The sequence below is a fragment of the Zootoca vivipara genome, chromosome 12 (assembly GCF_963506605.1).
Source record: "Zootoca vivipara chromosome 12, rZooViv1.1, whole genome shotgun sequence".
Taxonomy (NCBI): Eukaryota; Metazoa; Chordata; class Lepidosauria; order Squamata; family Lacertidae; genus Zootoca; species Zootoca vivipara.
In genome coordinates, this window is record NC_083287.1 from 1613652 (window position 1) to 1633580 (window position 19929).

At 43.5% G+C, this 19929-nt stretch overlaps 1 protein-coding gene across 5 annotated transcripts in view; it reads left to right on the forward strand.

Moving 5' to 3' along the window:
- The window catches only part of EZH2 (enhancer of zeste 2 polycomb repressive complex 2 subunit), a 60089-nt gene that overhangs the window by 31652 nt on the left and 8508 nt on the right, over nt 1-19929 (forward strand). For all 5 annotated transcript variants that reach the window (XM_035101378.2, XM_060280542.1, XM_035101379.2 and 2 more), the window contains 8 exons: nt 1393-1495; nt 2163-2326; nt 6644-6735; nt 8912-9152; nt 10270-10439; nt 11037-11131; nt 18196-18236; nt 19519-19644. In XM_035101378.2, the coding sequence (XP_034957269.1) occupies nt 1393-1495; nt 2163-2326; nt 6644-6735; nt 8912-9152; nt 10270-10439; nt 11037-11131; nt 18196-18236; nt 19519-19644 (1032 nt within the window). The remainder of the gene's footprint in view (nt 1-1392; nt 1496-2162; nt 2327-6643; nt 6736-8911; nt 9153-10269; nt 10440-11036; nt 11132-18195; nt 18237-19518; nt 19645-19929) is intronic.

Below are 19929 nucleotides of genomic sequence, written 5' to 3' on the forward strand. Positions count from 1 at the left end.
TACCTCAAATTCTCATTTTCTCTCTCTCCATCAATGCCATGGCAAAACAATAGAATAGCTTGGAACTTTGTCTGAGTGTTGGCATAGGGGAGCAAATTGCCCATACTCCATAGCAACTCTGTCAAAGCAGTCATAAGTCAAGGAAATAAGAACAGGTAGGGCATTCTTTGACAATAAAAAAGCCAGATTGCTTGACTACGTGTACCTGGTCTTGCCCTTGTTCTGGAAGGCACAGATTAAAAGCAAGCGGAATGAGGAAGCCAAGCCCTCTGTCAGCAGCTGCCTTCAGTTTCTAAAGTAGGGGAAAAGCGAATGCCTTGTTCATTCCTAGCACTTCCATTTTTGTTGACCCTGGGGTGAATGAGATGTCAGTGTGGAATTCTGCGTCTGACACAATTCAGCTTGCCTGCCCCTTTGAGAAACAATGTGGGAAGATTCTATTCTTTTTATATATATATTTATTTATTAATTTTCAGTGTTTTACATACTGTTGTACAATATCTATATACAAATTGTATTTTCCCTTGCTCCTTAGAGCTGGCTTCCCTTCTTCCGCCTTCTGTCTTTTTAATAGCATCTCTTCCTTATACGCATTATTTTAACATTCATGAGAATCTGTCTCATTCTTTTAAGTGCTAATTACATAGTATTAATTGTGTCTAATATACCATTCCTGTACAGTCATCTATCTGTTACACAGTATTTGTAGATTCCATTTGTGCTTTGAAATGTATTCATTATATAATATCTTATTATTATTCTTTCAATAAAAATAATTTGAAGTCCAGTTGTGAGGTTTGATTCATTCTGCTGGCAATTATTGCTTTAACACATTTGAGCAATACAGTCATACCTCGGTTTAAGTACGCCTTGGTTTGAGTACTTTCAGTTTAAGTACTCCATGGACTGTCTGGAACAGATTAATCCACTTTCCATTACTTTCAATGGGAAAGTTCACTTCAGGTTAAGTATGCTTCAGGTCAGGGCCGGCTCTAAGGCAAGGTTGGGTGGCGCAATGCGCAGGGGGGCGCCGTGCTGCGAAATGGGGGGGGGGCGTCGCCGGAGGGATCTTCGCACCAGGGCGCCAGATAAGTACAGACTTCCGGAACCAATTGTGTACTTAAACCGAGGTACCACTGTATAGTCTAAAAAATTTCCCCATTCTTTTCGAAAGGTTTCGCTGCCCTGCTGCCTTACTTTTGCAGTTAGATTAGCTATTTCCATATATTCAATCATTTTCTGTCGCCACTCCTCCACTGTAGCTGTTTGCTGCTACTTCCATACCCAAGCCAATATTATTCTCGCCCCTGTTGTTGCATAGAGGAACAATGTGGGAAGATTCTAAGCTTTAGAGAACATTAACTCATTGCCTGTGTTTTTGTTTCTATGTAGATAAAGAGAGCCATCCTCCTCGGAAATTTCCTTCCGACAAGATATTTGAAGCCATTTCCTCAATGTTTCCAGATAAGGGTACAGCTGAGGAACTGAAAGAAAAGTAAGATGTATTTTATTTATTTCATAAAATCTATACACCGTTTGAACATGGGCGTAGCCAAGGGGGCAGGGAGAGGCAGCTGCCCCCCATTAGTAAAAAACCTCATTTTTAATTTGGAATTGTTGACCAAGTTTTGTACAAAGGTTTACTTTGGTATGGAATATGGAATATAAGTAATTGTGAGGTGACTGGGTAGGGAGTCACTTTAATGGAACCCTGTTTAGTTTTATTCTTTTTTAATTAAAACATCTCATGGGTGCAGCTGTATCCTCACAAAGGCTATTTCTCTAGATTTATTAAATTACCAGAATGAATTATTGCAAGCAGGCATGATCCAGCAAAGTTAAGGAATTCAAAGGCCCATTGATATTGATAGGTTGCTGAGCACCTTTATAATTCCCTCCCCCGAAACAAATAGAATTTGGCTATAGCAATGCCATCCTCATAGCATTTAAAGAATGTCAGTGTTGGCTATTTGATTGGGCAACTTCTTCCCTTTTCTTTACAGCATCACAGATCAATGAAATAAGCAGTGATGTTAATGGTTTTAGCCAGACAAATGTCATTTATGTCAATGCATTAACTGCATAAGCTGTACTTTTCCTGCAAGGACAATAAAGCCAGGCTTTTGGCATATAAAATAGGAACGTTTTTACTACTTCCGTAGATACAAAGAACTTACAGAACAGCAGCTTCCAGGAGCTCTTCCTCCCGAGTGCACACCAAACATAGATGGACCAAATGCTAAATCTGTTCAGAGGGAGCAGAGTCTACACTCCTTCCATACTCTCTTCTGTAGACGATGTTTCAAATATGATTGCTTCTTACATCGTAAGTACTAAAGTATTTAAGTCTGTCCCTTGTATTCAAGAAAGTTGAGATATTTTGCTTCATCTGCACCAAGCCTTGGGCTGCCTATGTCCTTTTAAACATGTTTGTGGGAGGGGATGTTGGTTTGTTTTTGTTTTTATTATGTATTTTTAATTCTCGTCTTATTTTTTATGTTGTGAACCAGCCTGTGATCTTTGGATGAAGGGCAGTATAAAGATTTAATAAATAAATTTTAAGTAAGCAAGTCATGGCTACCCCAGCTGTTAAAATCAATAGAAAAGGCTGTATATTAATTGGAACCTTTAAGTGTGCATGATTTATGTCAGCTGCCTAATCGACCCACTTTTGTGAGATGATTAAAGTTTGATTTTATGCCCTTTCCCAGAAATAATAATAATAATAATAATAATAATAATAATAATAATAATAATAATATATTTATACCCCACCCATCTGGCTGGGTTTCCCCAGCCACTCTGGGCGGCTTCCAACAGAAGAATAAAATAATCTATTAAACATTAAAAGCCTCTCTAAACAGGGCTGCCTTCATATGTCTTCTAAAAATCTGGTAGCTGTTTTTCTCTTTGACATCTGCTGGGAGGTCGTTCCACAGGGCGGGTGCCACTACCGAGAAGGCCCTCTGCCTGGTTCCCTGCAACTTGGCTTCTCGCAACGAGGGAACCGCCAGAAGGCCCTCGGTGCTGGACCTCAGAGTGGACCGCAGAACGATGGGGGTGGAGACGCTCCTTCAGGTATACTGGACCGAGGTCATTTAGGGCTTTAAAGGTCAGCACCAACACTTTGAAATGTGCTCGAAAACTTACTGGGAGCCAATGTAGATATTTCAAGACTGGTGTTATGTGGTCTCAGTGTCCGCTCCCAGTTACCAGTCTAGCTGCCGCATTCTGGATTAGTTGTAGTTTCCGGGTCACCTTCAAAGGTAGCCCCACGTAGAGCGCAAGTACTCCCCTACAACTGTATATAACAGGTTAAAGTACAATATATCTTATCTTATATATATATAAAAGTAAAGGGGGCATGTTTGTGGGTCTCCACCTTTCACCGAAACCGCTTGACTGATTGTGTACAAATTTGGACACAACATCACATGCAATTGGGCAAGGGACCACATACCGTTTACGTAGACAGATGCCACAACTGTGACATGTAAATTAGGAAAAATGCACTGTTTCAGACCTCAATACTCAGAAAGCCAGGGATGCTGGGAAATTCTATCCAGAACCTCTGCCCTCTCAACACAGTGTCATCTATTGGCCAATTACTATAATACATGACTCAGACAGCTCCTTTTCCAAGGGTGGGGGGCAAGGTATGGAGATGCACTCCCCGGGGACAACAGAGGGAGGAGTATCCTACCGTCCTCCACTGGGGTACGGGGGCCTTGACTGGGCCACAGCAACGCGTGGCCGGGTCCCGCTAGTGTTAAATAAAAGAAACAAAAATCCCACAATCAGTTATGCCGCACAGTGTGATGTACAACCAGAGAAGAGAGAGAATGCATAAAATCTGGGAGCAAAATAAAAGACAAGTATTATAAAAAGCCTGATTGAAGAGGATGGTTTTCACTTTTTGTCAGAATGAGGAAAGAAAGGAGGCTGAGGGAAGGCATTCCTGAGCCCAGCAACTGGGATAAAAACCTCACCACTGCTTTCTGTCTCCTACTTAGGCAGGGCACAATTTGATGCAGGGTTGGATTCTTTCTTCACGAGCAGGGAACCACACATCCCTCCAGACCACATCCAGCCTTTCACCCTAGAAAATGGTCTAGAAAAAAAATGGTCTAGAAAAAAACACACACACCCCACTCAGAGAAACAGACAAACAACTCCACAAATAAAAGCATTGCCAATTTTTTTTAAAAAATGTGTTAAAAGCATACTGTGGAACAACTGCATGGTGACTAGCGCTGCATGCGGGGGGGGGGGGGCTTTGCCACAGGAAAGCCATAATGAAAAACCGAGCGGCACTTCCAGCCTCTTACTTTCTGTGAGGATGCTGTGTCACTGGGTTTCACAGATCACCTTTAACTGCTGTATCAATAAACAACAGTAACATCTCTGGCCTGAGATAATTACCTTTAGCTGCTAGATTGATGAAAAATGTGAGCATCTCTGATCTGTGACTTTTGACGGCTAGTCCCAGTTATTATTCTCTAATGGGGGAGAGATGCACTCCATCTGGTCCCAAATGCATGTATCCGTTGCTGCTTTTGATGCCCCATATACAAACAGGGCCGTCTTAAGCGCCCCTGGCGCGACGGATCCCTTCGGCACCCGTTTCCCAGCGCGGCGAGTGGGTGTCGCGCGCAGCGCGGCTGTCACAGGCGCTGCTGCACGGCGGGCGGGCAGGCACAGCGTGGTTGCCGTGGGCGCAGCTGCGCGGCGGACCAGCCGGCCAGCGGGCGGGCAGGCGCAGCTGCGGGGCCCCCCTGGCGGGTGGGCGCCGTGGTGCCCTGCACCACCCAGCTTGGCCATAGGGCCAGCCCTGTATACAAAACCCTCTAATTCAGAGCAAGCTTGGGCTTGCTCTCCTGGGTGTTGAATCAAGTCAAGGTGTGCATGTGTGGGTTTGTAAGGGTGTGTGTGTTTTGAATCAAATAAAGGGGGTGTTGAATAAACTCAAGGGGTGTGTGTGTGTGTGTGTGTGTGTGTGTGTGTGTGTGTGTGGAATCAAGTCAAGGTGTGTGTGTGTATTTGTAGGGGGGTGTTGAATCAAATAAAGAGGTGGGGGTGTTGAATAAACTCAAGGGCTGTGTGTGTGCTGAATCAAGCCAAGGGGTGTGTGTTTTTGTGTGTGGGCCAGTAAATGGGTGTTGAAGAGAAGCTCAAGGGCTGTGTGTGTGTGTGTGTGTGTGTGTTGGGGGAGCCCTGGGCTGAGTCTGTCCCCCGTGTTCAACAAAGAGCAGCTGCTTCCTTTGAAATCCTGTAAATTTCCGGGATATCTAACAATCCGGGATTGCAGCGGGAAATGGATTTAAATCCAGGGGTTTCCCGCCAAAAATGGGAAGGTTAACAGCTATGGTTAAAAGCTTTTAAGAGAGCACATCGTGTTTTCTTGACTAAACCGATTGGTTTACTTAAATGTTCCTCTCAATTTTTTTTTAAATTTTTTTTTCTTCATGTAACCATATTTTGTTCACTTGTTTGCCTATTTATTTAAAACATTTGTAAACTAATGTTTTTAAAAATCTCTAAGCAGTATACAATATAAAAACAATAAACAATATAATTAGAAGAAAAATAAAACATAACATAAAACCAGTAAAATCCTAGTATAAAGGCATATACAGTCAATCCTAATTTTCCGCTCCAGACCCCTGTCCATGTCAGCAGGGTGCACATAAGCCCTCTCTGGCACTTTGCATGAGATTTTATGACCTATTGGGGCTACTTCTGGGTTTGGCATGTGTTTGCAGTCACACATCATTTGAACACAGCTAAACAAAAACAGTGCCCAATCTCTTGAGTGAGGAAACGTTGGAACAAAAGGCTACATCTTGATCAGATGCCTCAAGCGTCTCATGTGCGGCAGAAGGAAGGACATTCTATGTTACAGGGACAAGAGTGGGAGACTCCCATTTTGGGGTCACCAACCTAGGACATTTTATGGAGCACAGAACCACAAGTCGAATTTGGATCTTCCATCAGGGGTGGCCATTGGGGGGGGGAATACCTGCAGGTGCTGTTGGACTACCACTTCCATCATTCCTGATCTTTCACTCTGGCTGGGCTGATGGAAGTTGCAGTCCAGTAGCATCTGGGGGAAACCACCTTGGCTTTGCTCAGTCCAAGTGTTATTACCGTTCTGTACCATTCTGCTAGGTGGTCTTCCAGGTAATTTCACTTTTAATATAATTTCTCCTTACAGATATTAAGTTTGTTCTTCCTTGCATCTTTCAGCAAGCAAGTGCTCATGGCCAACACCAAGAATTAATTAAACAAACATCACCGCCACCCCCAGTTCAGCTGGAGGCTTCTCCATCAATAATGTGGGGCATAGCTTTTCACAGAAAGATGCGTTAAAGAAAACGATTTCTAAAGAAAGAAGGGAAGCTCTGGATTGTAGCTTGTTATGCAAAGGGTTTTCTTAAAATTGTGGTGTAGCCATTATTATCCCAGCAATGCAAAATAGCCTGTAAAATCCTGGGTGCCTATAATTTATTACATTGTTTTTATACTGTTTCATGCTGCTTGGAGAGAGACTCTTTGTTTAAATGAAGATTCATTATCAACTTTTTCAGTATTATGGTCTTTGAAGGTAAACGGCTTATTCTTCTTTTTAAACAATTTTCTGTAGCATTCCATGCAACTCCTAATACTTACAAACGGAAAAATACGGAAACAGCAATAGATAATAAACCTTGTGGGCCACACTGTTATCAACATCTGGTAAGACAAATGTTCCTTTGGCTTGACAGTTAATTAGCTTTCTTTTTCACTCTTGGAATAGAAAGAAAGGTATAGCTGATGATAAAGTTGATTTTATTTAGCTGTCCCAGGAAAAAAGTGTTGGAATCAAATAGGATTTATGATTTGCTGAATGCTAACATCTTTATGTGAAAATTCCTGAGGAACCTCCTACGGGCTTTGAACAGTATCTTTGCCTTATCCTCGTGTCGATTGAGCTTTCATTTGGGTAGAGATGGGGCTGAATAAACTAGCACCGTTCTTCTGATCATTGCGTGTTGCTGTTGCTGCCAACTAATTTGTGAATTCTTCAACAAAAACTCAAAACTCTGTATTTTTCAAATTCTATGGTTAGGATGCATGATTTTAAAAAAGGTTGACCTAATTTGGCTTACACCTCCCACTTTCACACTTTGGGGTTTTCTTGACCATGTGCTGTCTGCACATGGTCAGAGAGACCAGTATGTGTTGATCCTGGGATATTTCTTCAGAGCTAGGGCACACTTAGAGTTTTGTGTTGGCAGTGTTGGAATACCAAATTTTGTGATGAAGCTAATATTTACCGTTGCTTCTTTCCTGGTACGGTAGCAGTGTGTGTTTTTCTGAGCTAAACCATTTCTCACTCATAACTGATTCATATTACACTGAGGGTATTTGTAGGAATATAAAGGCAGTAATATTTGTAGGAATATAAAGGCAATATACATTGCAGTGCTTCTTATGCAAGGCTAGGTGGCTTTTCAGTTCCTCTTTTATTTCAGCCATTTATTTGACCAGCAGTAATCGTCTTCCTGCTTTGTTTAATCCTGAAGGCCATGATCCATTCATTCTTCTCACACCCAATAAAAATTCTGTAGCTCACAAACTGAACTCTCTGGGTTACCCCTCCTACTTATCACCTTTCTATAGGTTGATCTGTGTCTCATGACCCCCCCTTGGCTTAAAACGTTTTACTTCCAGATTTTGTATGTGCCCAAAACAACAATTTGTTCTTTAGAGAGAAGAGAAGAACAAATGAGCTGTCTTCCCTTTGTCCTTGTGGAGGCAGCATGTCAAGTGGCTAAGTCTGAAAAAGCAGATTTCATGCTTTTCTGTCTTAAAAAATCTGTCATGTGATGAGAGGAGTATCTTCACTTTCAGTAACAAAGATATGATGCCAGATAATCTTAGTTCTTTGGAAGGATCGTTCTCTCGTCAGAGTTTCACCACTTTCATATCTTCCTTTCTATACGAGGGATTTGCTTTTCATTCTTCAATCAGTGAGATCAGATGGTGTACACTAGATGAAAAGAAATTACCGACAAGTGAAAGGGCCTGGAAAGTAGCTGATCACAGGAATGCCCTCCCATTGTCACTTCAGCTGCTCAGTAGTTCAGACCCTGAAAGCCTCCTAACACTGAGGCTTCTAAGACTTGAGAAGCCTGGACTCTCCTTGTATGACGAGACTGGACTGCTTTTCAAGAACTTCATCAGCTTAGGGCGTTAATGAGAATCACCCCATGTGTTGAATGAACAAATCATGCAGCCACTTATATGAATAGCATTTATACTGAACTTTTATTTGTTTGTTTTGCACAAAAATATTGCTCAGAACATAACTAAAGAGAGAATGTAGGGGGACTACTAAAATGAAAGCTACATAAACGAATATTTCTTAATAGTGCATACCTCTTGTGTAGCACATATCCTTGTGAGCATGAGGTTGAGTGGCCATCTGACATGGATGCTTTAGTTGAGATTCCTGCATTGCAGGGGGTTGGACTAGAGGACCCTCAGGGTCCCTTCCATGTATACAGTTCTAGGATTCTATGAAAATTATCCTGAGTTGAAATTTAGCTAAGCAGTTGCATTTACAAGCACTCAAGATTTGCTGTCTAAACAATATAACTTCAGCCAAAGAGCTGACTACCACTGAGCAGCCAAGGAAGGTTGAACTTGGATTTTTCATGAGCAGTGTTACATTTTAAGGTCTGGCATGGAAGTAAGCATCTGTTTTCCAAAGGGGCAGCAAGCAAGCAAGCAAGCAGGAAATCACCCTGGGCACCTGTTGTAGCTCTTTAGCTCTGGTCAGCCTATTTTCAGCTAGGATACATCAGTCATACTTTTTTCTCCTTTCCTTAAAAATCCATGTCGTGCAAATGTTTCTATTCCTACGTAGGAAGGAGCCAAAGAGTTTGCAGCTGCTTTGACTGCTGAGCGAATAAAAACGCCGCCAAAACGCCCAGGAGGTCGTCGAAGGGGAAGGCTCCCAAATAACACCAGCAGGCCTAGCACTCCCACTATAAATGTGCTGGAATCTAAGGATACAGACAGTGACAGAGAAGCTGGGACTGAAACAGGAGGTGAAAATAACGACAAGGAAGAGGAAGAGAAGAAAGATGAGACTTCAAGCTCCTCTGGTGAGACAAATGTGGAGGGTTGCTGATTTTACCAAAAATAGTCATATTTTTAAATGCTTGTTTCTTCCAGTCATAACAACAGCTACAGTTTTATTATTTGTACCCCGCCCATCTGACTAGGTTGCCCCAGCCACTCCATATTTGGTGTGTGTGTGTTTGATGGACGGGAGGTTCCCTACAGATTTTTATATTCAAGAAACTTTAAAATTGATTTGCAGCACTTTAATTCCTTGCATTGTCTTGCTATAAATTCTGTAGAGAATGAGAGTTTGAAGGGCTAAGTTGAACTCCAGACAGTTCAAGTTTATGTTTCAGGTTTCAGTGCTCCAAAGGATATGATCTCCTTGTGTACAGGGCCCTGAGTGAACAGGAAACTCTTCCTGGGATGCTGAGGTTTAAAACCAAGAGGTCAAGTATGGCAATTAGTCCATGCAGATCTGCAGGGACTGTCAAAAAACTAGATTAGTCATTCCCCAACTGTGTATTGAGGCATGCAAGTGTGACTTCAGAGAATCATAGAATCATAGAGTTGGAAGAGACCACAAGGGCCATCCAGTCCAACCCCCTGCCAAGCAGGAAACACCACCAAAGCATTCTTGACATATGGCTGTCAAGCCTCTGCTTAAAGACCTCCAAAGAAGGAGACTCCACCACACTTCCTTGGCAGCAAATTCCACTGTCGAACAGCTCTTACTGTCAGGCCACTCTTCAGTAAGAACCTCTGGGGTACCATGAGAAATCAATTTAATTACACACTTAAAGGTTCCCCATAGACTTCAGCCATGCCTCCTTCTAGTCTGACTCTCTGAATCTCTGAATCAGGTATGAATGAACAATATGAGGATTGTCTCCCACCAGGGAAATTGCTGTGTCGCTGCTCTGGGTGTGCTGCCAGTATAAACTCAAAATATTGTGTCCCTCAGCTGACAGATGTTTTGGGAACCCTGAGCTGGGCTACCTTTTAGGAGCCCAGCTGGGGTCAAAGTCAAGTCAAATCATGTGCTTTTATATATGAAGCAGCAGCCTATTCCATATCTGGTCTCTGTTTTTTTGTACATGGGTGTTATTTCGGGAGTCTTTTAAGAACTGCGTCAGTGTTTTGTTTTTGATATTACAGAAGCAAATTCCAGGTGTCAAACACCAATCAAGATGAAGCCAAATATTGAGCCTCCTGAGAATGTGGAGTGGAGTGGAGCCGAAGCTTCCATGTTTAGAGTTCTCATTGGAACCTACTATGACAATTTCTGTGCAATTGCGAGGTTAATTGGGACCAAAACGTGTAGGCAGGTAAGAGTAGAATGGTAACTAAAAGAGAATGTTTTCCAACTGAGTAGTGCCTTGATACTTTGCATTTTTTGTAGAGTACAAGCAAATGACACACTGTTTAAATAAAAACCTAGTTGTTCCAGGCTCTAAAGCCACTGTTCCCTCCCTGCCCACCTCTGCTCCCTAGGGCTGTGTAGTTGCTCCACTCGGTAGGTCTGCCTCTTTCTTTGCTGCCTCTGGGGTTGTGGTGAGTTTCCTCCTGCGACCGCTGCTCACTGCTGCTCTGCTTGCCTCTCTCCCACCTGTCGCCTTCTGTGGAGGCAGAGGCTGTGTTAGCGAATTCATTCAGTTCCTGCAGCCACACCAAGTCCCTTCTGGTTTACACATGCCAGATGTAGCACAGTGCGGTGATCAAGGTCACCCTGGATACCTCCCCAAAGTAGAGAAATAACTTTTAACAACAGGATTAATTAATAGAATTAATTAATTCATTATGTTAATATATTGCCCATGTAAATATGCAGTCTCAGCCAAGGTGGAAGAAGCACATATATGCTCATGGGAATTGGCTGACTTCTGCCATTGAGGATCTACCCCCCGGTATGTTTGTCTTTACAGGTTTATGAATTTAGAGTAAAGGAATCTAATATTATTGCTCCTGCACCAGCTGAAGATGTTGATACTCCTCCAAGAAAGAAGAAGAGGAAACACAGGTAAACCAATGGACTGCCGGCTTCCTGGCAAACTGAGGGCTAAGGCTTTTTAAGGGGAAAGAACAGCACTGAAAAAGTAATGCCACAATCAAACAGGTGGGGGACTAAAAAAATATTAACTTTCCAATGTTGAAAACACATTTTTAATTGTATTTGCATGTTTTATGGCCTGATCACAAAACTTTCTGTACATGAATATAAGTGCCTTTGGTAGATCGGCCACAAACCTGCCCATAAAATGACCAATGCAGTGTTTGTTCAGGCATTGCAAGCAAATCCTAGTGGGATTTTTGTTCCCGGAAATCCCAACTTATGTTTGTGGTCTTGTACCGGTACTAATATTTTTTCTCTTTACGGATCACTGCCTTGTCGTGGCGAAGGGGCTTGAATAACTCAGAGAAGCTATGAGCTATGCCATGCAGGGCCACCCAAGACGGACAGGTCATAGCTGAGAGTTTAGACTAAATGTGATCCACCTGGAGAAGGAACTGGCAAGCCATTCCAGCATCCCTGCCAAGAAAACTCCATGGACAAAGACAACAGGCATATAAAAGTTATGACGCTGGAAGATGAGCCCCCCAGGTCGGAAGGCGTCCAACATGCTACTGAGGAAGAGCGGAGGACAAGTACAAGTAGATTTAGAGCTGATGAAGCGGCTGGGCCAAAGCCGAAAGGTCGCTCAGTTGCGGATATGCCTGGAAGCGAAAGGAAAGTCTGATGCTGTAAAGAAAAATATTGCATAGGAACCTGGAATGTAAGAACCATGAATGGAGGTAAGCTGGTGGTGATCAAAAAGGAGATGGCAAGAATAAATATTGACATCGTGGGCATCAGTGAACTAAAATGGACAGGAATGGGCAAATTCAGTTCGGATGATAATCATATCTACTACTGTGGGCAAGAATCCCATAGAAGAAATGGAGTGGCCCTCATAGTCAACAAAAGAGTGGCGAAAGCTGTACTGGGATGCAATCTCAAAAATGATAGAATGCTTTCGATACGAATCCAAGGCAGACCTTTTAACATCACAGGAATCCAAGTTTATGCACCAACTACCGGTGCTGAAGAAAGTGAAATTGACCAGTTCTATGAAGACTTACAACACCTTCTAGAAATGACATCAAAGAAGGATGTTCTTCTCATTACAGGGGATTGGAATGCTAAAGTAGGGAATCAAGAGATAGAAGGAACAACCGGCAAGTTTGGCCTTGGAGTTCAAAATGAAGCAGGGCAAAGGCTAATAGAGTTCTGCCAAGAGAACAAGCTGGTCATCACAAACACTCTCTTCCAACAACACAAGAGATGACTCTACACATGGATATCACCAAATGGGCAGCATCGAAACCAGATTGATTATATTCTCTGCAGCCAAAGATGGAGAAGCTCTGTACAGTCAGCAAAAACAAGACCTGGAGCTGACTGTGGCTCAGATCACCAGCTTCTTATAGCAAAATTCCAGCTTAAACTGAAGGAAGTAGGAACAACCACTGGGCCAGTAAGATACAATCTAAATCAAGTCCACTATGAATACACAGTGGAAGTGAGGAACAGGTTTAAGGATTTAGATTTGGTGGACAGAGTGCCTGAAGAACTATGGATGGAGGCTCGTAACATTATACAGGAGGCAGCAATGAAAACCATCCCAAGGAAAAGGAAATGCAGGAAAGCAAAATGGCTGTCCAACGAGGCCTTACAAATAGCGGGGGAGAGGAGGCAAGCAAAATGCGAGGGAGATAGGGAAAGATACGGGAAACTGAATGCAGATTTCCAAAAAACAGCAAGGAGAGACAAGAGGGCCTTCTTAAACAAGCAATGCAAAGAAATAAAGGAAAACAACAGAATGGGAAAAACCAGATTTGTTCAAGAAAATTGGAGATATAAAAGGAACATTTCGTACAAAGATTACCATAATAATAAAGAGTGGAAAGGACCTAACAGAAGCAGAAGACATCAAGAAGAGGTGGCAAGAATACACAGAGGAATTATACCAGAAATATATGGAGGTATCGTACACCCCAAGTAGTATGGTTGCTGACCTTGAGCCAGACATCCTGGAGAGTGAAGTCAAATGGGCCTTAGAAAGCACTGCTAATAACAAGGCCAGTGGAAGTGATGATATTCCAGCTGAACTATTTAAAATTTTAAAAAATGATGCTGTCAAGGTGCTACACCCAATATGCCAGCAAGTTTGGAAAACTCAGCTTTTTCTGCTTCATTGACTACGCAAAAGCCTTTGACTGTGTTGACCACAGCAAACTATGGCAAGTTCTTAAAGAAATGGGAGTGCCTGATCATCTCATCTGTCTCCTGAGAAATCTCTATGTGGGACAAGAAGCTACAGTTAGAACTGGATATGGAATAACTGATTGTTTCAAAATTGAGAAAAGAGTACGACGAGGCTGTATATTGTCTCCCTGCTTATTTAACTTATATGCAGAATTTATCATGTGAAAGGCTTTAATTGATTAATTAATTAATTGATTAATTAATTTAATTGATTAATTGATTAAGGCTGGAATTGATTAATCCCAAAATGGAATTAAGATTGCCGGAAGAAATATCAACAACCTCAGATATGCTGATGACACAACCTTGATGGCAGAAAGTGAGGAGGAATTAAAGAACCTTTTAATGTGGGTGAAAGAGAAGAGCGCAAAATATGAAATTAAAAGATGCCTGCTTCTTGGGAGAAAAGCAATGACAAACCTAGACAGCATCTTAAAAAGCAGAGACATCACCTTGCTGACAAAGGTCCGTATAGTTAAAGCTATGGTTTTCCCAGTAGTGATGTATGGAAGTGAGAGCTGGACCATCAAGAAGGCTGATCGCCGAAGGATTGATGCTTTTGAATTATGGTGCTGGAGGAGACTCTTGAGAGTCCCGTGGACTGCAGGAAGATCAAACCTATCCATTCTGAAGGAAATCAGCCCTGAGTGCTCCCTGGAAGGACAGATCGTGAAGCTGAGGCTCCAATACTTTGGCCACCTCATGAGAAGAGAAGACTCCCTGGAAAAGACCCTGATGCTGGGAAAGATTGAGGGCACTAGGAGAAGGGGACGACAGAGGACAAGATGGTTGGACAGTGTTCTCAAAGCTACCAACATGAGTCTGACCAAACTGCGCGAGGCAGTGCAAGACAGGAGTGCGTGGCGTGCTCTGGTCCATGGGGTCACAAAGAGCCGGACACGACTAAACAACAAAATAAGAGAGGAAGCCACCAGCTTTTTCTCAGCTATCTAAATGACTCTGTCACTATCTTTCTCATTAACATTCCCTATCCACTTTGGAGAAGCAGAAAATTCAAATTAGTACTCTGATTTTGATGTTTAGGCAATCACTGCCAATATCAATTTGAATCTGACCAGGAAGTGGTCTGACTATGATAGTGAGGTCATCAGAACCCGCCTAATTGCAGAGCACCTCTCCCCCGTCCTGTGGCAAACACCAGATAAAGGCACTGCCTGTGCTACATGTTGGAGCCCTGATTTACGGAAACAGCTCTCTGGCATCCATGGAGTCCTAAAATAGCCCACTGAAGGCATCCTTGGTGTGGATGCTGCAGTCCCTCAGAGCAAGCTTGTAGCCACCCAGACACTTTATGGAGGGGCAGGACAAGGACCTGACTGGCCTGACCCAGCTGCTGGGTCAGGAAACTGATATTAGATGAAACATTCAGCTGAGGCTCCCCAATCCCAGTGCCACACCACAGCTGTAATAGTTCTGATAGATCCTCTTAGTAAATAGGAAGCAAGTGCCTACGCCACCAGCATCAGAGGGCACCATAAATATTCTTAAAATGCAAAGCTCAATAAAAACTAATTTGCAGCAAGCTATAAAACAGGCAGTAAAGTAAAACTAATTTCTGGGCATCAGGGATGGTGGCCAAAATGTTAAACCAACTAGCATACATAGATATACACATACACAGCTATGCCACCCATTCCAGCAACATCCAATTCACCCTTTCTTTCCAGGAGATCCCCTTTCCCATTAAGCCCCTCACGCTTACTAAGGAGACAACGAATCCCAGTCACTGGTTGTGCTATAAGACTTTCACCCTAACAGGCCTCCTTCAATAGGACAGGCCTCTCACGCCTCCACTTCAGATATCCTGTCTGATTTTGAGTGTAAGCCAAATCAGAGAAGGCTTGCGTGGGTGGAGAGAACTTTAGAGACACTATTGGTTCAGTAGATACTGTGTTGATATGACTTCTTTTCTTTATAACGAGTAGAAAAGAGTGCAAAACTCAGTAACGTACCTGAAAGCAGTTTGATATGTATCTTTCAATTTCAGTGCTTAATTCATTGTCCAACCAAGTAAAGTGCCAAGTATGATGTAAATAAATTAAATCTGGCTTCATAGTTTAGGAAATATTATATATAAGATGCCATGTACCCCAGGGAATCCATCCATAAAGTTCCATGTCTGTGTTGATAAACTTAAGTTTTTGCCTCAATTTCCCAGCTGTAGAGTTAATGATTTATGATAGCGTTGACTTTCAAAGAGGAAGACTCATATACAGTGGCAACTTCCGGTTGCGCATGGGTCAGATCCCGAGGTGTGTGTATCCGGAGATGCTGTTTCTGCGCATGCACACGCATATCGAAACCCTGAAAAATACTTCCAGGTTGGCCGCGCACGTATCCCGAAGGATACGTAACCGGAGGTGAATGCAAATAGAGGTACCACTGTACTGAACAAGTATCCAAAGTGAAGCGTATGCTTAAATGTGTTTAAGCCCACTGAAATCGATGGACAAGCATCCCTAACTGAATTGGATTGTGCTTGAAATGACTGGTTCAAATTGTAAGAATATTAAGATATGCACTGAAGATATTACACCCACAGCATACAGAATCATAGGACTTCCTGCTTCCATTTTCAGTCATCATTCTATTCAAACATTTATTGTTGTCTTAGTACATTTGTATAGCCAAGGAGAGACTGTTTGCATAGAGAAAGTATTGTGTGATCTAGCCCTGTATTGCAGCGTTTCTCAACCGCTGTTCCACGGCACACTACTGTGCCGCGAGACGCGGGCTGCTGTGCCGCCACGTGCGGCGATGAGAAGGGCGATTTGCAGCCCGGCCAGGTGGCAAGCCATGTCCCGGTACACATGGCTGTTGCGAAAGTTGCCGTCCAAGGCGCTCTGCACATCCGCCTCCCCCCAGATCTCCAGCAGAGCTCGAGTCTCCAGCGCGATCGGACGGGAAGGGGCGATCAATGGCAGGCAGGCGGGGGCCAGCCGCCCGCCCGCCTCGCCGCAGCCCCTCCTCCCGCAGCTCCCCCTCTCAGCGTCCCCGGCAAGGCGGCAGTTGCGGCGGCCGAGATCCCATCCCTTCTCTCGCCTGGCTTTCCTCAGCCTCGTCTGCGGCTGTCGCTCCCTCGCCTCAGGTGGCGGGAGCTCGGTGGTGCTGGTGGCGGCGGAGGGGGCTGCGCTTCGAGGCCCATCGCCTTGCGGAGGCCGCGGGGCTCGGAGAAGAAGCAGCGGCTGCCGAGAAGAAGGCGGGCGCCGAGGCTGAGCAGCACCGGCGCGGTCTCTTTCCCCTCTCCGCTCGCTCCCCGGCGGGCCCAAGCCGGCCCGGCGTCAGCAGCGCGCATTGCGCTCCAGCTGCCCCCTCCCCTTCGTGTGCGCGCACACTCACATCAATCCACACACACACGCCAGTTGCCCAGGTTCACACACAAAGCAGCGAGGGTGTCTGTCGCACAACTTCAGTGGTGGTGGGAAGAGGGGGGCAGGATGGCGAGAACAATAGGCAACAGTCTCGTCCCGAGGAAAAGGCGTCGCGTACCTATAGGGCGGCACAGAGTTGGTGTGCCTCGTGATTTTTTTCATGGAACAAGTGTGCCGTGGCCCAAAAAAGGTTAAGAAACACTGCTGTATTGAATAGAAAGTTGACAGAATTCTGCACCCCAAAAAAGGTGTCCCTGTTCATTTGAAATATTAACTGATGGTTCCTGGGTAACAGTGTTTGTTTGTTGAAGTTTTTTATTTACTAGTAAAAATACATATACAGTATTCAGATAGGTTTCTTTAAAAAATGGAACCTATTGAAATCTCTTGGTATCTTGACTTTATTTAGGCTAGCAAAAATAAACTAGATATGTAAATAGAAATTTTGTTGTTGTTAGCTTCGAGAACACTGTCCAACCACCTCGTCCTCTGTCGTCCCCTTCTCCTTGTGCCCTCCATCTTTCCCAACATCAGAGTCTTTTCCAGGGAGTCTTCTCTTCTCCTGAGGTGGCCAAACTATTGGAGCCTCAGCTTCACGATCTGTCCATCCAGTGAGCACTCAGGGTTGATTTCCTTAAGAATGAGGCTCTCAAGAGTCTCCTCCAGCACCATAATTCAAAAGCATCAATTCTTCGGCGATCAGCCTTCTTTATAGTCCAGCTCTCACTTCCATACATCACTACTGGGAAAACCATAGCTTTAACTATACGGACCTTTGTCGGCAAGGTGATGTCTCTGCTTTTTAAGATGCTGTCTAGGTTTGTCATTGCTTTTCTCCCAAGAAGCAGGCGTCTTTTAATTTCGTGACTGCTGTCACCATCTGCAGTGATCAAGGAGCCCAAGAAAGAAAGAAAGAAAGAAAGAAAGAAAGAAAGAAAGAAAGAAAGAAAGAAAGAAAGAAAGAAAGAAAGAAAGAAAGAAAGAAAGAAAGAAAGAAAGAAAGAAAGAAAGAAAGAAAGAAAGAAAGAAAGAAAGAAAGAAATACAAAGGGTCAAAAGCCTTTTCATGGTTGAACTTTGAAATCTTAACCTCTAACTTAACTTTAGTATGATTAAATGCTGCAGAATAGTTTGACTAGTGAAAATATTTATTCAACCTAACTTCAGAGCAAATTTAGATTTCTGATAACATTTTAATAAATTTTATCTTTACAGGATATTTTATTACCCACATGTAGAAAATGGTAATTTCTCTCTGTGTTTAGCTTGTTGTTTTTCTTGTGCAAGATGGACTCTCAAAGACACTTTCTGAGATTCAGCTGGACAGCTGTATTTTCCAGCTCATTTTCCAGCCTGCCAACCTCATGGTCCGTTTGTGTTTTTACAGGTTGTGGGCTGCTCATTGCAGAAAGATACAGCTGAAAAAGGGTAAGCATCTTTACATTCTACTTTATGTCCAGAAATTCTCAGATGCTGTTTCTTTAAAAATAATAATAATACTAACAACCTGGGGAAGCAGAGCTTACAAATCCCTCTTCCAGGGAATCCTTGTAAACCAGCGTTCTCCCTTTCACACATGGCAGTTTCCTGCCTCTGAGGGCTTCCCAGTTGATTTCAAGGAAGGAAACTGTCTCTCCCTAGGAAGGAATGTTTGCATAGGAACGTGGGTCCTGGTGAGCGGGAAGATTTATATGTCTGTATTACAGGTGGGGTGCTGAATTGCAAAGAGGTGGTAGGCTTTAACGATAGTTTGAGAGAGATGAAAAAGTGTAAGATGCTGTCTTGTTAATTGTGACTTCTCTATATATACATGTGTTCTGCCTCTGTAGGTTTTTGAGTCTAAAAATAAAATTGTGGCTTTGTCATCTAGATTTGCCTTATCTATCTGTTATGCTGCATGTACGCTGTGAAATAGACGTGTTTGCAGCCATTATGTTAATTTACAAACATGAAAATGCTTTGTCTGTAATACATTCATAACGGTGTAACCTTAATACAGTGGTACCTCGCAAGACGAAATTAATTCATTCCATGAGTCGTTTTGTGTTGCAATAATTGCGTCTTGCAAAGCGCGGTTTCCCATAGGAATGCATTGAAATTTAATTCATGGGTTCCTATGGGGGGGGAGCGCAAAAAAAGGTGCCGACTCACCCGCCACAGCCGGAAGTTTTTCAGGGGGAAGCAGGAGGAGGGCCAGGGAGAGGCTCCCTCCTTCCCCAGCAGCCGGACCCTCGCGCCCAACCAGACAGACAGCCCGTTCGCACACAGGCAGGCTTAAGGTGAGGGGGGGATCCGGCTGCTGTGGAAGCCGGGCAATGGCAGCGGCGGAAGCACGAAGCGGGTGGGCTCTGGGCGATGGCGGAAGCGCAAGGCGGGTGGGCTCTCGGTCTGACTTTCTCCTCATGGCACCCTGCTTCATCTTGCGAAGTTTTCTATGGCACGGTCTTGCAAGTCTGCCAAAAAATCGCAAAACGCTTTCGTTTTGCAATTTTTTCGTGCCACGAGGCGTTCATCTAGCGAGGTACCACTGTACATTGTAAAGTAATGAGTCCAAGACAAATAAACTCGGTTAAAGTCCCAAGTTCATTTTAGAGTATGTTCATCTGTTCCAACTTGAAACTGTTTAAGTATTATAGCTACAGTTTTCAGAGGATCTTTTCTATCAAATGCCATTTTCTTAAATTTGTCTTAATGTTATTTTTTTATTCAGATGGGTCATCCAATCATGTTTACAACTACCAGCCATGTGATCACCCACGTCAGCCTTGTGACAGCTCATGTCCCTGTGTAATTGCTCAAAATTTCTGTGAGAAGTTCTGTCAGTGCAGTTCAGAATGTAAGTCATTTTAGAAATGGGTATATTGTATGAGAGTCAAAGCTTCAATGAATTGGTAGAATTTAAAAGCTCTGGAAAGTTTCATGTCTTGTAGGGAGGGAAGTGTTCAGACCAAACTAGATGTAATGTGATATGTAACCAAATATGAAGACGGCTCCAGCTATGTACAGGCAACTCCCCATTTGCATGTGTTCAAGGCACACACAACCACCGACATGTGCACTGTTTCCGGATCCGGAAGGGGTGGGAGGAGGCGGGCTGACACACATGGTGCCTCAGGACACA